General features: G+C 42.7%; 1 protein-coding gene and 1 long non-coding RNA gene across 3 annotated transcripts in view; one reads left to right on the forward strand and one right to left on the reverse strand.

Moving 5' to 3' along the window:
* The window catches only part of adam10a (ADAM metallopeptidase domain 10a), a 75,279-nt gene that overhangs the window by 22,213 nt on the left and 36,281 nt on the right, over nucleotides 1-16,785 (reverse strand). Inside the window, exons 3-4 of the mRNA XM_027137104.2 lie at nucleotides 7,232-7,350; nucleotides 2,898-3,056 (exon numbers count right to left, since the gene is read on the reverse strand). Of these exons, the coding sequence (XP_026992905.1) occupies nucleotides 2,898-3,056; nucleotides 7,232-7,350 (278 nt within the window). The remainder of the gene's footprint in view (nucleotides 1-2,897; nucleotides 3,057-7,231; nucleotides 7,351-16,785) is intronic.
* The window catches only part of LOC125145435, a 31,916-nt gene that overhangs the window by 11,715 nt on the left and 3,416 nt on the right, over nucleotides 1-16,785 (forward strand). Inside the window, exon 2 of one of the 2 annotated variants that reach the window (XR_007143916.1) lies at nucleotides 181-2,430. This is a non-coding gene — a long non-coding RNA (uncharacterized LOC125145435). The remainder of the gene's footprint in view (nucleotides 1-180; nucleotides 2,431-16,785) is intronic. The other variant, XR_007143856.1, reaches the window with a different exon arrangement.

A 16,785-nucleotide genomic window follows, 5' to 3' on the forward strand; every position in this document is an offset into this window, starting at 1 on the left:
AACTCACACTGAGCTGTTTTCATTTGATGAGAGCTCGATAAAAAAGGTTTAGAAAACTTGTCCTTTCAGGTCTATGCTCTCTTTTGGTGTGAACACATCATATGGCTTTATTTATTGCAAACAATGCATTTCGCCAAAGGCTCTTGCTTAACTCTTCTATTTATGACATCTAGTATTAAGGTGTGTGTGTGTGTGTGTGTGTGTGTGTGTGTGTGTGTGTGTGTGTGTGTGTGTGTGTGTGTGTGTGTGTGTGTGTGAATAAAAGATGAAAGCAATCAGCAGTTCACATTTTCCTGCTTATTTACAAACACCAGGTATTTTGTTTACACGTTTATTTTACTTTTAGGTCAAAACAGAGCAGCATCTCAGTAATAAAGACATTTTTATTTTACCTTATTATTTTTATATGCCTCTGTATGTTTACTCTGATATGGGTGCATGTGATATCTGTGTGGATGGGTGGAGCGTGGAAAGAAACACAAAGAGTCTCTAATATTAAACAGGATATTAACCATGATATAGTTACAGTGCTGTTAGGAAAGGGACAGAACTACGTTAGGGTCATAAATGATCTAATCATCTCGCTCCGAACAAACAGACACACCCAAAGAGAGAACACACGCACGCACGCACACACATAAACACACACAGCCTATCAACTGGAATCTTCAGCCAGAGCAAGACATCAACAAGCCAAATCCAAAAAAACAGACAAAACACACACACACACACACACACACACACACACACACACACACACACACACACACACACACACACACACACACACACACACACACACACACACAACCAGGTGCTGAAACTGGATAAAACAAAATTCTCAAGACGGCCAACAGCACTCTGGTGGACAAAACGTCTTACAAAAGTCTTATAAATTCGCAAAAATTGTGTGATTTTCAACATTTTAAAAATACAGCATATTCTTCTAAACCTAGTGATGTCACATTACACGTATTGACCAAAAAAGCACTTTTCCAAAAAAAACTGACCAAAAAAGTACACAGTCACTTTAGAGGCTGGTCCTGAAGCACAAAAAATAACACTGGAACTCCTGCAGTTTTTTTTATCAGCCCTGAACTGGAGTTTAGGATGCTATCATCACTTTTACAAGACCCCTTGAGGAGGCAGGCAACACTGTGAGAATCGGGTTTTCTGACTTCTCTAGTTCTTACAGCAAAATACAACCTGCACTGCTAATCGACAAGCTAAGGACATGCACGTAGATGCTCCTCTGGTGGCCTGGATTATCAACTACCTCACACTGGGTTGCTGTGAGGCTGCAGAACCACGGGGATCCCTCAGGGGACAGTCCTGTTCGCCTTTCTGTTCACACTCTACACATCAGACTTCAGACACTGCACACAGTCCTGCCATCTGCAGATGTTTTTCTGATGACTCTGCTGTCGTAGGTTGTATTAGGAAAGGTCAGGAGTACAGAAGTGTGGTGGACATCTTTGTGGAATGGTGCGGACAAAATCACCTGAACTCAATGTCACAAAGACAATGTCACTGGATTTTAGATCCCCCAAACCCAATCAGCATCATGGGCACTGAGGTGGACATTGGTATGGACCAAAAACAATGATGCACTGATGTACAAGAAAGGTCAGAGTTGCCTGTACCTCCCGAGGAGACTCAGATCTTTTAATATCTGCAGAACCATGAATACAATATCATACAAGAGCACTTCTGGGTCTCTCTGCTCATAAAGCTGCAGTGTGTAATGTCTTTTGTTTATAATAATCATATAGCTTTACACGGCATAGTTATACTAATCATGCTGCATTTCCTGGTAGAGCAAAACACATTACTACTGCATGATCATCTCAATTACATCATCCGCTAAACTCGATACACAACCAGACCGTGATGCAAGAAAAGAAATGTACGGCTCACACACATTTTCAATTTAAGTAAACGCTTTATTCTGGTCGAGTGTATCCCAGGAGCTCTGGGTATGAGAAAGGAAATACACCCTGAAATAAGCCTGGAATAACGTAGCAAAAATACGCACTGTGCTACTACACAGCCTGAAAACTGCAGCTCATTGAACATCTCCTAAAACATCAGCCAGGGTCTAAGATTGTGTTGAGGATGCGAGCATTTATAAGCAAGTCGATTATTCCGTATTAACGCATTTAATTAGCTTGTTGTACATTAAATATAATAAATTCCGTTAGCTCCGTTTTATTGGGCTTGGATTTCAGAACAAGCATAACAAGAATCAGTAACTGACTCGTATCTGTCATCAGTGTCAACAGAAACAATTTCTGTTTTCCATTTCAACAGGTACATTCATGACAAACATCCAATAGCACCATATTCACTGAATGATGACAACAATCTAGTAGCATGAGCATTCACTGCTATTGGATTTTGACTACAGATTGTCGGCTCCTCATTATTAAGGTAAGAAAGTTTCATGATTAGAATAAGAACCAATACCAGGAGGGGGAGGGGATCTAGTCTCGGTCTCACTGCACCTACTTGTATCACAAGATACTATTTACAAAAGCTATAAGAAACTAAGAAACTTCCCTTCTTTCTTCTAAACAGGCGAAGTTTCTTAGTTACAAAGCAAGTTAAATCTAAATGATTGAGTTCACACTGTCAGATCTTGAGAAAGAAAAAGGATTGTCCTGAGTCCTGTGTGTCATTTGTAGGGGAAAAGAGATCGGCTGCAATGTGAATAGAGACAAAGTGATCAGATTTGTGTTCATACAAGTGACATTTAGGTAAAAATTGAGAATCGCTTGTGCCAATTTAGAGCTTAACGCTGATGTAGTCCTAATGTGGAGTTGATTTTGGATACAACCAATATGTGTGACACATACACACACACACACACACACACACACACACACACACGTACTCACCGATGTCATCCTCATGGTAGATGACTGAGTGATAGGGAACTTTTCGCTCTTTGAGGTATCGCTCAGCCGGTTCCACGTAGTACATTCCCGCATGACTCTGAATGAAGCCCTCAAACTTTCCATCCACGATAGAACCGTGAGTCAGAGTGCCTTTCTCTCCTGAGGACAAAACACACACATTAATACATACATTAACATGGGTTAGGACGTCACAAGACAGGCTTCAATCTGTTCAGTCAGATGGAGTTTCTGTAAAACCCACGCATTTCTCTTTATTGAGCCAGGGGAGAAAAAAAATATATTCCTGATGTGAATTTTCCTGATCATCCTGCAAATGTAAGTCACATTCAAAGCTGAAATATTGAACGCAGACATCATACAGTACACCAGCTCAGATATGTTCTGTACCTTCTCAGCTAAAAGAAGTATGATTTCAGAGAGCCACATGCTTTCAGTATAAAATAAAAACTTTTTTTATTGTTCTTTTCTCAAGATACTTTTCATTAGAAAGGCTCTTTACTTTTAACCACAGCGATCGTCAAACAGTGAACGAAAGCTACTACGGAGGCTGGAAATAAAAAGTTCATTTGCTGTTCCAAATGTTTCAGTAAGATGTAGTGTGTAAACCCGAACGCACGCAGCACTATGAGGCCAGATGGCAGGCAGACAGGACGTTCCTCCTGAGGATGTAAAATCTGCTGGAGTTAGTCAGTTTGAAGGGGCTTGTCTCAAAATCTGCTTCATACGAGATAACTGTTTCACCACCCCCCCCCCCCTGATGACCTTCAGATCCGCCTCATAACGAACGCTCTAATGAGATTCAAAAACTCTGCTAATGTCACTGATAATCAAAGCAGAAATCTTTACCGAAGAACAAGAAGCAGCTCTGGCTCTCTTTCATGGTCTGTCCAAACTTTTCAGCAGAATCACTGGTCTTAAAATCTGTAAAACTAGAAGGTGAAGCAGATTGCGTGGATTAAGTAAACTGCGGCGGAATGACTGTGACTGCTGGCAGGAAGACAGAGAGAAAGACTCTCATGTGGTTCTCTAGATGTTTTCTACATCTGTTCTCAGTTGTGCAGTCAAGAGCGTAAGCAAATACGGTCCCAAGTGGTACAGCCAAGAACCCTGCTGACCCGCAGCATGCTGATCCTAAGTGCTGAGAAACTGAACATAATCTGAACATAACGTTGATTAAAGCAGGAGGAGAATATTTTTATTATTTCTGTGAGAACCTGCCGGTTTTCTGCTGCTCTGATATCGCAGGGTGACACCGCTAGTGCGGTTATAATGGTGTTTCGAAGGGGAAAAATAAAATTCCCTGATCTGACGCATTAAAAGAAATGACGAGCGCGATGGTACGTGAGCAGAGAGTAAGGGAGATCAATGATCCAGACAGCCTAAAGGACTAAAGTGCCGCTGCATCGCTGTCTTTAAGTGATGACTTGAGAGCAAAATCCCACTGCATCACTTTCAGCAGGTAGTCAATCAGCACTGTGGGTAATGAGAAGTGAAAAGAAGAAAAAATGTCAACTCAAAACTTCAATAGGAAATAAACCTTGAATGCCGCTGATCAATAAGAGAAGGGTTATGTGAAGAAGGGTACTTGTGGTTTTGGATCTCACAGATACAGACACCCAGATCTGGTCAGTCGTGATGGAATATTGTAGGACTGAGGAAACATGGTGTGATCTAGAAATAATATATACTCAGAGGAGCCACAAGAGATTTCTGTGCTTTAGAGAGTCAGCAACCAGAGCAGAAGAGCCGCCAGATCTCTCCCACTCACTTCCTCCTATTACTCTTACCCTTTCTTTTTTCCGTTCATTTGCTCCAGCACTGATGGAGATCTATAGGAAAGTGTGTCTGCTACATCACTGCAACACTATAATAATATATATATATATATATATATATATATATATATATATATATATATATATATATATATATATATATATAAACAAATATATATATAATTTGCCTTCTTTTTATCTAAATGGACAACCGCCAGATCCATGTTCACATAATTCTCTCTCTCCCCCTCTCTCCTACCTCCCTCCCTCCCTCTTCCTCTCTCCCCCCTTCCTCTCTCTCTCTCCCCCTCTCTCTCTCCTTCCATCCCTCCCTCCATCCCTCTCTCTTTCTCTCTCCTACTCCCTCCCTCCCTCTCTTTCCCTCCCTCCCTCTGTCCCCCCTCTCTTTCCCTCCCTCCCTCTGTCCCCCCCCTCTCCCTCCCTCTCCCTTACTCCCTCTCTCTCCCTCCCTCCCTCGCTCTCTCCCTCCCTCTCTCCTAAGACATTTTACAAACAAATAACAAAATGCTAAATTTTTGATTGGAACCAAAGCCTTAGAGCCTTTTTGTTAACTGTGTTTGGTACTTGGAGGAAACACATTGTGTGGTATTGTTTGCATTTACTGCCATAGCTACAAGCTACTGTTATTGAGTTACAGCTACCATCATTAGCGTTAATGTCAGCACTGCAACATAAAATCTGTGTCTAATCATAAACATTTAAATCTGTGTCTTTTTAATAAGGGTGCTGGATCAGCAAACATGCCCTTCAAATGAAAAATTGATGATTGCTAATATGTACGTGCACTGAGTATTTCCTTATTCTTATTTACTCACGGAGTTCCTTGAAATTTTAGTTTAGCATTAATTCAATTCAAATGTACTACAAAATAAATAAATGTTAGAAGTCCTGTACATCAATTACAGACAAGCTGTTTCACGTACACGGTCAAATCAGTTATGTGAAAAGACTAGCCTCTCTCTCTGTCTGTCTGTCTGTCTCTCTCTCTCGTTCTTTCTTTCTCTCTCTCTCTCTCGCTCTCCCTCTGTCATTCTTTCTTTCTCTCTCTGTCTCTCTCTCTTGTTCTTTCTTTTTCTCTCTCTCATTCTTTCTTTCTCTCTTTTCCTTTCTCTCTCTCTCTCTCTCTCTCTCTCTCTCTCTCTCTCTCTCTCTTTGTCTCTCTCTATCAAAGTCAAGCAGCAGTGCGAGATCTGTAATGTGTGCAGGAACCCTGCAGCTCCAGAAATGCCTATGACTCCAGAAAGAAGATGCTAATGAATAGGAAAGCGATGGCAATTTCACAGCCAGATTTAATAGAAATGCTCAAACTGTTTGCACTTGCTATTGCGCTAACACAATCAGTGGCTGGAACATGACTAATGCTTTCACCCAAACTCAGGCCATCTGAATAATTTGTACTTCGGTGTGGCAGGCTGCCATTTAACAAACTTGACTCAGGCGGCTGATGAGATCCGAGGCGTGCTGCAGTGAATTGCAGCCATTTGCGTTTGTCAAAAGTCTGGTCCTCATCAGGGAAGAGGAGATTCAGAAGAAGAAAAAGTGCAAGTTGTGCAAAAAGTGAGACATAATGTAAACAGAGGGGTAAGTGAGACTGTACAGGGTACAAAATATGACGTCATATTCAGGAGTGTCCACCAAAAGAAGATTCAGAGGGCGGAGCACTGAGCCAATTTATGAAATGTTGCTTTACCATACTCTATTACACACGCACATACGTATCTCTCTCTCTCTCTGTGTGTGTGTGTGTGTGTGTGTGTGTGTGTGTGTGTGTGTGTGTGTGTGTGTGTGTGTGTGTGGAAAGAGTGATAAAGTCTAATAATAATAAAAACAAAAATTAATAAAAATATTTCTTTTAATAAACAAAATGATACTCATTTTTGATTCTCTAAGGTCTTGCCTGGTCTAGTAATCTTCATTCTAGTCCATGCAGCTTAATGAAAGTGTAGCACCATATTTGGAAAGGAGACTAACACTGTGCTAAGCAGTGATGCTGTGTTTAGTTCTGCTGTGTAATGTAAACAATAACCAAATCTCACAGACTTGTTATTGTTTTCTCCCTCTCTCCTCCTGCTGTTAGTGAAGTGCACACAGAATGTTCCCACCAAGAGATCTGGAGCACTGAGGAGAAAATTAGGACATCTCTCCCTCTCTCCCTATCCCCCCCTTCCCTCCCTCTCTCTCCCTGTCTCTCCCTCCCTCTCTCCCTCTCCCTCTCCCTATCTCGCTCTCTCTCCCTTTCCCACTCACACACACACACACTCACACACACACACAGCAAGATTGCTAGCCCTGAGTTATGAATTCAGTTATCTGTCTCAGTCATGGTAGCACATTAGCTTATCTGTGTGTGTGTGTGTGTGTGTGTGTGTGTGTGTGTGTGTGTGTGTGTGTGTGTGTGTGTGTGTGTGTGTGTGTGTGTGTGTATGAGAGTGTGTGTGTGTGTGAGAGAGTGTGTGTGAGTGTGTGTGTGTGTGCGTGTGTGTGTGTGTGTGTGTGTGTGTTGTGAAAGGAACTCACCAAAGAGCTCTCCGCTGTAAATGTGTGAGGTGTCGACCAGCGTCTCCTGTCCAGAGATCTCAACCTTCAGGTCTGGGGCAAACAGAGAAGTGTCCCTCCTCATACGCAGGTTAAAATGTCTGAGAAAGGGAAAGAGAGAGAGAGAGAGAGAGAGAGAGAGAGAGAATTATTTGTATTTCTTGTTTACTTGCATTATTTGTATTGTAACTTAAAATACATAGAAAGAGAGAGAGAGATAGACACACAGTGAGAGACAAAGACACACACAGTGAGAGACCGAGACACACACAGTGAGAGACCGAGACACACACAGTGAGAGACCGAGACACACGCAGTGAGAGACCGAGACACACGCAGTGAGAGACCGAGACACACGCAGTGAGAGACCGAGACACACGCAGTGAGAGACCGAGACACACAGAGTGAGAGACCGAGACACACAGAGTGAGGGACCGAGACACACAGAGTGAGGGACCGAGACACACGCAGTGAGAGACCGAGACACACGCAGTGAGAGACAGAGACACACGCAGTGAGAGACAGAGACACACGCAGTGAGAGACAGAGACACACGCAGTGAGAGACAGAGACACACGCAGTGAGAGACAGAGACACACACAGTGAGAGACAGAGACACACACAGTGAGAGACAGAGACACACACACAGTGAGAGACAGAGTCACACACACAGTGAGAGACAGAGTCACACACACAGTGAGAGACAGAGTCACACACACAGTGAGAGACAGAGTCACACACACAGTGAGAGACAGAGTCACACACACAGTGAGAGACAGTCACACACACACAGTGAGAGACAGTCACACACACACAGTGAGAGACAGAGTCACACACACACATTGAGAGACAGAGTCACACACACACATTGAAAGAACAAGAGACACACACAGTGAGAGACAGAGTCACACACACACATTGAAAGAACAAGAGACACACACAGTGAGAGACAGAGTCACACACACACACATTGAAAGAGCAAGAGACACACACAGTGAGAGACAGAGTCACACACACACTGAAAGAGCAAGAGACACACACAGTGAGAGACAGAGTCACACACACACACACATTGAAAGAGCAAGAGACACACACAGTGAGAGACAGAGTCACACACACACACATTGAAAGAGCAAGAGACACACACAGTGAGAGACAGAGTCACACACACACACACATTGAAAGAGCAAGAGACACACACAGTGAGAGACAGAGTCACACACACACACATTGAAAGAGCAAGAGACACACACAGTGAGAGACAGAGTCACACACACACACTGAAAGAGCAAGAGACACACAGAGTGAGAGACAGAGTCACACACACACACACATTGAAAGAGCAAGAGACACACACAGTGAGAGAACGCGCAAGTGAAACATAGCGAGACAGAGAGAGACACAGTGAGAGAACGTACGAGAGAGACACAGTGAGAAACAGAGACACACAGTGATGGGTAAAAATACACAAATACAGTGACAGACAAAGAGAGACCCGCACACTGGGAGGACAAGAGAGAGAGACTCACACAGTGAGAGAAGAAGAAGATCATCTTGAGTGTGTATTTAGCAGCGATTGCTTCTTCATTATTAAAAGTATAAAGTGCTACACCTTCACTACCTTCACTACACTAACATCTGTAATCCAGCTGCTCCTTTCACAGAGCTACTGAAGTTGGCAGACATTTGTAAATACTGTATGCTGCATACACGCAAAAGTACAAGAGAAAAACAGTCTGTAATTGTACAGGGGACTGCAGAGTGTTGGCAGGAACTACAATGTTTCCATTTCCCTGAGCACACTTTACTACATTTCCCATCATGCCCTGACTCATTATCTGGCAGAGAAACTCATTCATTAAACTCAGAAGCCTCATTCCTGATAAAAAGGATTGATTCCAAATCTAATGGTGGCTTTCTAATGGGGTTAATGTTGATCTTGTGGCCGCTCGATATGCCGTAAAGTGTATGAATAATTGCCGTATTCCAATTTCCATCGTCCCCTTAATTTAATCAGAGTGGGTGGAGCTAATGTAGCCTCATCAATAAGAAGACTGCATCCTATTATTTAGCAAACAGTCTGAACTGAAATGGTATTTTATGACACTGAATTCTACACAAGTGTAAATATTGAGCATATGATGCAACAATAACGTTTATAAAACCTATAACATAATTACAGAGCTTTTTCCTGTTAATTTGAAATGATCCATCTGTGGTGGATAAAAAAAAATATCCTGTTTCCTGTAATATCACTTCTCAAAAAAATATGTTTGAGCAAAAATAATATACATATACAGTATATTATGAGGTGTTTTTCCTGTTCCCACACTGTACTTCCTCTGGAGTATAGTCTGGGGGTTGGTTTTTTTCTCCTCCCTTCCCTCATGTTATGCTGTTATGCCCCCCCCCCCGTCATATTGTATGTATTGTATGTTGGACAGGTTGATGGCTAATTTCACGGTACTTGTGACCAGTGACGATAAAGGCTACTACTACTAATATTACCAAACGTTTTCTGACACAGATCCAAAACATCGACTTCAGGTGTTCCATTCACTTCTATGGACACAGGTATATAAATCATGCGCCTAACGTCTTCATGTCTACATACATTTATGAAAGAATGGGTGGCTCTTAGGAGCTCAGTGAATTTTAGCTTGGTACCGTAACAGCTACAGACCGCCAAACTTCATGTGGCCTTCTAATTAGCTCACACACAGTGCGTAGAGAGCTTCATGGAAAGTGTTTCCATTGCCGAGCAGCTGCATCCAAGCCTTATGTCCCGAGTGCAATGTAAAGCGGCAGGTGCAATGGTACAGCATAAAGCACGCCGACACTGTACTCTAGAGCAGTGGTCCCCAACATCCCTCCGTGGACCAAATGGTACCGGGCCGCCCAAGGAACATTAACTAATTATTTCCATTTTATTTACTGTGGTGTATTTCTCTCGGGTTTGTGCGACTTTCCATGGACGAGAGTTTAAGTGGGAGCTGAGAGACTTCACCTAAAGTTGCACCAATCCCGTGCATGCGCAAAATATCATGATATCGGGCCGGGTTTAGGTGACGTCTGGAGCTGAGCGGCTGCAAGCGGCAGTGGTGTTGAAGCTTTGGTGGAGAGAAGGTGTGTATCGCTCTTCTCTCTGTTCACCGGTACTTCGTCATGTTTAACAGTGCTTGGTGGACGTGTATATTGTGTTTGCTCAAATTTAACCCACAAATAAGCACAAATGAGCACAAAACAGACGTCGTTAGAAAGTTAGAAACTCTGCCAGTGTTCTGGATTAAAGTCATGGCGGAATACCCTGAGATTGCCACCACAGACAGCACTTAAATCCCTATTTCCATTTCCGACATGCTATCTGTGTGAAGCAGGGTTTTCTGCAGTGACGGCAACCAAAACAAAACAACGGAATAAACTGAACATAAGCAACACACTTCGGGTGTCATTGTCTAGTATTACCCCAGATGGAACCGTCTGAGTTAAAAAGGTATGTTTAAATACAATTAAATAAAGATTATTTATTTTAATTTAATTGTATAGCCAAAACCACCAACCACCCACCACCCACCCCCAGCGGGCCGCGGTAAAATTATCAAACATTGACCGGTCCGCGGCAAAAAAAAGGTTGGGGACCACTGCTCTAGACGTGCTTTCTGGAGCGACGAATCAAGCGTCTCTGTCTGGCAATCCGATGGACGAGTCTGGGTTGCCAGAAGAACGATATTCACCTGACTACATTGTGCTAGCTGTAAAGTTTGGTGGAGAGGGGATTTTGGTGTGGGATTGTTTTTTAGGTTGAGCTTGACCCCACAGTTCCAGTGAAATGAACCCTTCATGCTTCAGCATAACAAGACATTTTGGACAATTTCATGTGCTCAACAATGTGAGGATGTCCCCTTCCTGTTCCAACATGACTGCTCACCAGTGCACAAAGCAAGGTAGATAAAGACATGGACTAGCGAGTTTAGTGCTGAACTCGACAGAGTCCAGACCTCAACCTGAAAGAACAGCTTTGGCATGAATTAGAGCAGAGACTGTGAGCCAGGCCTTCTAGTCCAACATCAGTGCCTGACCTCACAAATGCACTTCTAGACGAATGGTGAAACATTCCCATAAACACACTCCTAAACCTTGTGGAAAGCCTTCCCAAAAGAGTTGAAGCTGTTATAGCTGCAAAGGGAGGGAAACGTCCATATTAAACCCTACAGATTAAGAATGTGATGCGTCCCAGAAGGTCTTAGCAATATAATGTATGTGTTTTTTGTACTTTCTATAATGGCTGTCAACAATTAATTGATGAATGCTCATTAATGTCACAGCAAGAACTGTCAGCCATATACAAATGTTTCCTATTCTGCACTAATCTCTCTGGGACTTTAAAGAGCTACTAGTTGTTCTGTGGTGTGAAGCACAGCGGTAGTTAGAACACAGCTTGGAGACAGCAGCTTATAGGATGCTGTAAAATACACTAGCAATGATTCTGTGCTGTACGGCGGCAAATAAATGGGATGAGGATTAATGAGGGGAGCAATCACCGCGAGCAAGAGATCAGCAGTTTGTTTAGATGGAAGACACACACACACACGTGCACACACACACCCACAACTGCATATACAGACACAGTTGTCAAGTGTTACTGTACATAGCTGAACCCTCTGAATGTGTGTGTGTGTGAGTGTGTGTACTGAGACAGAGGCTCATCAGGAGATTCACACACACATACACACACCGCTCTTTTTGTTAAGAAAAGTAGTGAGAAAATATTTGAAGTAAGTAAACAGCTGAATAACTTTAAGGCTGCTCATTATAAACCACAAGAGCTCCTGATAGGTTAATTAAAAGCCCGCAAGTTACAGACACGACTGAACCACTTGTGCATAACCTAATGCCTTAGCTTTAATCAAGACGTACACATGCACACAATCTCACCCACACACACAGAAAGACACACACATGCAGGCACTCAGAGACACAGAGGCACTTGGAGACAAAGACACAGACAAAGACACACACATACAGGCACTTAAAAACACAGACACAGACACACACAGACACACAGACAAAGACAAACGCACGCGCACACACACACACACACACACACATGCACACACATGCACACACATGCACACACATGCACACACACACAAAACAACATATTAGATCACAAAGTTCAGAAATAAGCAAATCCCAGTAGAGACGACGGCCAGTGAAGTGTTTGAGTATGAGATGAACATCAAGTCATTTCCTCCTAAAAAGTTCATTATTTTCTCACATCAGGACGCTAATCACCAGCTGAGTGAAGTTAAGAAAGACAAACATTACTGTTAAGTTCTTAAAGCACTGGACACTAGTGTGATTACAGTAATGCAGTGCTGACTAGACAAATCCCTCGTGTCACTCAACAAGTAAGCAGTACTTATCCTTCATATTACTGTAAGCTGGTCGGTCTGACGTTACCATGTGTTTTATCATTAGTGACGTGTCTGTGTTGTTTTTCCGGGAATCAGCGAGGACAGCTGTTGCTTCTAGAAGGTTCTTTAAAAATGACTCATAACTTCCCACATGCTTAACATTACAGGCAACAACACAACCGTTATAACAGTCTAATGGAAACAATCTCTCTCTCTCTTTCTCTCTCTCCCTCTGTCTCTCTCTCTCTCCCTCTGTCTCTCTCTCTCTCCCTCTGTCTCTCTCTCCCTCTCTCTGTCTCCCCCTCTGTCTCTCTCTCTCTCTCCCTCTCTCTGTCTCCCCCTCTGTCTCTCTCTCTCTCTCCCTCTGTCTGTCTCTCTCTCCCTCTCTCTCTGTCTCGCTCTCTCTGTCTCTCTCCCATACACACACCCCTTACAGACAGAAAGAAAGAAAGAAAGAAAGACAGATAGATGAACAATTCAGAAAATGAACTGTTGAGAAAAAATAAGAGAGAGGGAAAAGGATTATATCATAAGAGACAAAACAGCATCACTGCCAAACCTTACATGGACATCACTATGTCCTTTTCTCTCCCTCTCTCCCTCCCTCTCCCTCGTTCTTGTGAACGAGCACATTAATAGAAACCAGAGATTTGTCTTGTCTGTGTTATTAAACTCAGGAAATGTTGATTTTGCTTGTCAGTGACTGATAGACTGAGAAACTGCACTTCACGGTTAGGTTCCATCCAACGCTGCTTGGAGCCACACCCTGTTACAGGATTCCACACTTCCTGTTCTGTCAAACACACAATGGTGCGAGAGGTTTATGAGTTTATAAAGCGAGGCAGGTAAAGTCAGCGGATCCCAATTCAAGAGCCACAAAGGCAGGAGAGGAATCTTAACAAAGAAACAAAGGAAAATGAACCAATGGGAACGGCTGGAAGGGAAACGGTATTGCTTAAAAATACTGAGCTACTTCAAAAATGTCCAAAATAAGAACTCTTGATGAATGTTGAACAGGTAGTCGCTTCATCGATGAAACTATCCGCACAAGTCTAGCTCTGACCGACGACCTCGGCTTTTAATGCTTTTTAGATCATTTTGAATTATTCAAGCCCATAAGTGTCCCTTCGAGCTTTTCATGCTATCCTGCCTGTTGTGCACAAACACAAACACAGACATTTTCTTTACGTTACTGCTTCAGATAAAAAGGCAGATATTTGATTTGATTTTAACCTTTCAAAGCAGACAACAGGGAGATAGCTGAAAGTGTGTGTAGTATACTTCCAAGCTTTATGTCTGAACACGCACAAACATACCGAGATTGAAAAACATCTCCAGATGTTCCAAGCACTACAGATACAGCTGATCGGTTTCGAGAAAAGAAACGTCTACAGACGGAATTCTGGAACGGTTTGTGTTCACTCGTCCTTTTAGATAAAACGGTCTGTATATGACGGACACCGTATGCTGAAACATTTTTATCTCCGAGTCTGACAGGTCTGAGTCGAGTACATTGTCTGACAATCGCACACCACTGGCTCCTAGACATGCTTTATAGATTGTGTTATATAATTTCTGGAGCTGTTGTTCTTTCATGTGTCCACTACAAAAGGCGTAAAATGACAATTAGAAAAAAAAGTAGGCAGTCTGAGGAAAAGGGGTGTGGCTGAGAGCCAAATAGAGGGAGGAGCCGGGAAAAGTATAGGAATATATAATAGTCTACATCTTTGTGCGATTGCATTAATGTGTATTTTGTGTTATAGTCAGCTGCAGAAAGGATAAAGTGGGAGAGAAAGAGAGAGAGAGAGAGAGAGAGAGAGAGAGAGAGAGAGAGAGAGAGAGAGAGAGAGAAACCCTCACACTGTACATGTTTTTATTTCATTTACCTATTAGACAAGTGTCTTTAATGTAACTGTATTGTTAACACAGTGCACAGTTAACTGTATCATTAACACAGTGCACAGTGATCTAACCAAGATTTAAAATGATCTTATTGGGAAAAAAGTCCCGTATTCGGCTATAAAAGGTCCACATTTTGGACATATAAAGACAGAAGCTTGTGTCTATTCAGTGGAGCATCAATACAGACTAAAGCACAACCAGGAGAAACAGCAATAAACAACTCTGGATTACGGTGTCAGACTCACACTCAACGACCAGACACATCAACCAGGAAATACGATGGCCAGAATGTGTGTATTTGTGTGTCTGTGTTAGTGTGTGTGTTACAGGCGGGGAGTTCCCAGAACAATCAATTACCCAGGGAGCTCTAAAAGCCAACAAGGCCGCTCTCATTCCCAGAGTTCTCCATTGTGTGTGAGCGGCTCGGTTTTCAGGAGCGACTCGGAGCCTCCATTTACAGCCACCGACACTCCCAATCCAATTACACAGCACTCAGCACCAGCAACCACCCTCACAACAACACACAGGAATTAATGGCCTCCTCTCTGTGTCTACTACGAGGAGTTTAACTCGAGTGTAATCACAGAAAGAAAGGGAATCTCACCACGCCAGCGCTCTAAAGCTTTTAGGTACAGTGAGAAAGCCACTTAATGGCGATGATAATCACGTGACTTTATGCAATTATCAGAAATTAAATTTACACAAAATACTGACACCTTTTGGAACTCGAGGTTAAGAAAACAAAATTTAACTTGAACTACGGATGCTGCATATACTACAGCACGAGAGAGAATTCTCTATTCTGATTGGTTAAAAAAGCTCTGATGATCATTAGTAACACATTTGTATTTCCATAGCAACAAGTCAGTTATAGAAACTTTTACAATGGAAACTTGACATAATCTAAACCAAATAATTTGTGTATTTATTAAAGAACAACGTATAATTGTTGCCTGGGTGAAGGAGATGTTTATGCAACATGAAAGGAAGGAGGCTCCAGTGTCGCTACTTTGAGGGCTTTGTTTGTTTTATTAACTTCAATAGACAGAAAATTATAGGCTGGTAAAGGAACGCGTGTTTGTAGCTGATAAAATGTAAATGATAACAGGAACTAAACTGTTCTGCAGCTGTTCCATGAAACATGGAACCTAATTATAAAAGTCATTCGATGTGAAATAAAAATTGTTGTATAAAGATTTAAAACCATTAAAGACGTGCTGTTCGTGTAATGAACATGTTCACGAATCATCAGCTAAGTGATAGCAGTGTGTCTGATTTGTATCAGCTGCATGACTCTGACTATGACCCTGTGTCTGTGTGGGTTTTCTCTTGGGCCTCTGGTTTCCTTCCAGCTTGCGCTGGCAGGTGAACAAGCTACACAAAAGTGTAACGAGACAACAAAAATGGTATGTGGTGACTTGTAGGGATTGTCCTGTGTGTGGGTGTGTGTGTGGGAGAGAGAGGTGACACTTTGACCTGAGAAAGGGTCTGAGTGAGTAATAAAGTGTGAGGATGAGACATTAGAGCTGATTAGATGATGTAGATCATGGCCTTGCAGATACAATGATCTGCACCGTGTGTGTGTGTGTGTGTGTGTGTGTGTGTGTGTGTGTGTGTGTGTGTGTGTGTGTGTGTGGTGATGAGGGTTTATGAGCCATACACTCACACACAGGTGTGCTCACTGAGAGAGGATGATGGCTTGGCACAGAGCAAGGCTGCTATTAACAACAATACAGAGCAGCACCGGCTGTTATTAGCAGAGACAGGCTACGAGTGGAAGAATAGCAATTTATCGCTCACACACACATACACTCACACTCACACACGCTCTCTCACTCGCTCACACTCTCCCTCACACGTATGACTAAAGACACAGACAGGCACAGGTACAAACACACATGTGTGACTAAAGACCCAGACACAGGCACAGACACACACGTGTGACTAAAGACACAGACAGGCACAGACACAGGCACAGACACAGGCACACACGTGTGACTAAAGACACAGACAGACAGACACGGGCACAGACACACAAGTGTGACTAAAGACCCTTGACAGGCACAGACACACACGTGTGACTAAAGACACAGACAGGCACACACAGGCACACACATATGACTAAAGACACAGACAGGCACAGACACAGGCACAGACACACAGTAAAGCTCAGATTTCCACTGATATCAGACCCACCTCATTGGGTCTAGATTTAGG

Source organism: Tachysurus fulvidraco, chromosome 1 (genome assembly GCF_022655615.1).
Source record: "Tachysurus fulvidraco isolate hzauxx_2018 chromosome 1, HZAU_PFXX_2.0, whole genome shotgun sequence".
In the NCBI taxonomy this organism is placed as follows: domain Eukaryota; kingdom Metazoa; phylum Chordata; class Actinopteri; order Siluriformes; family Bagridae; genus Tachysurus; species Tachysurus fulvidraco.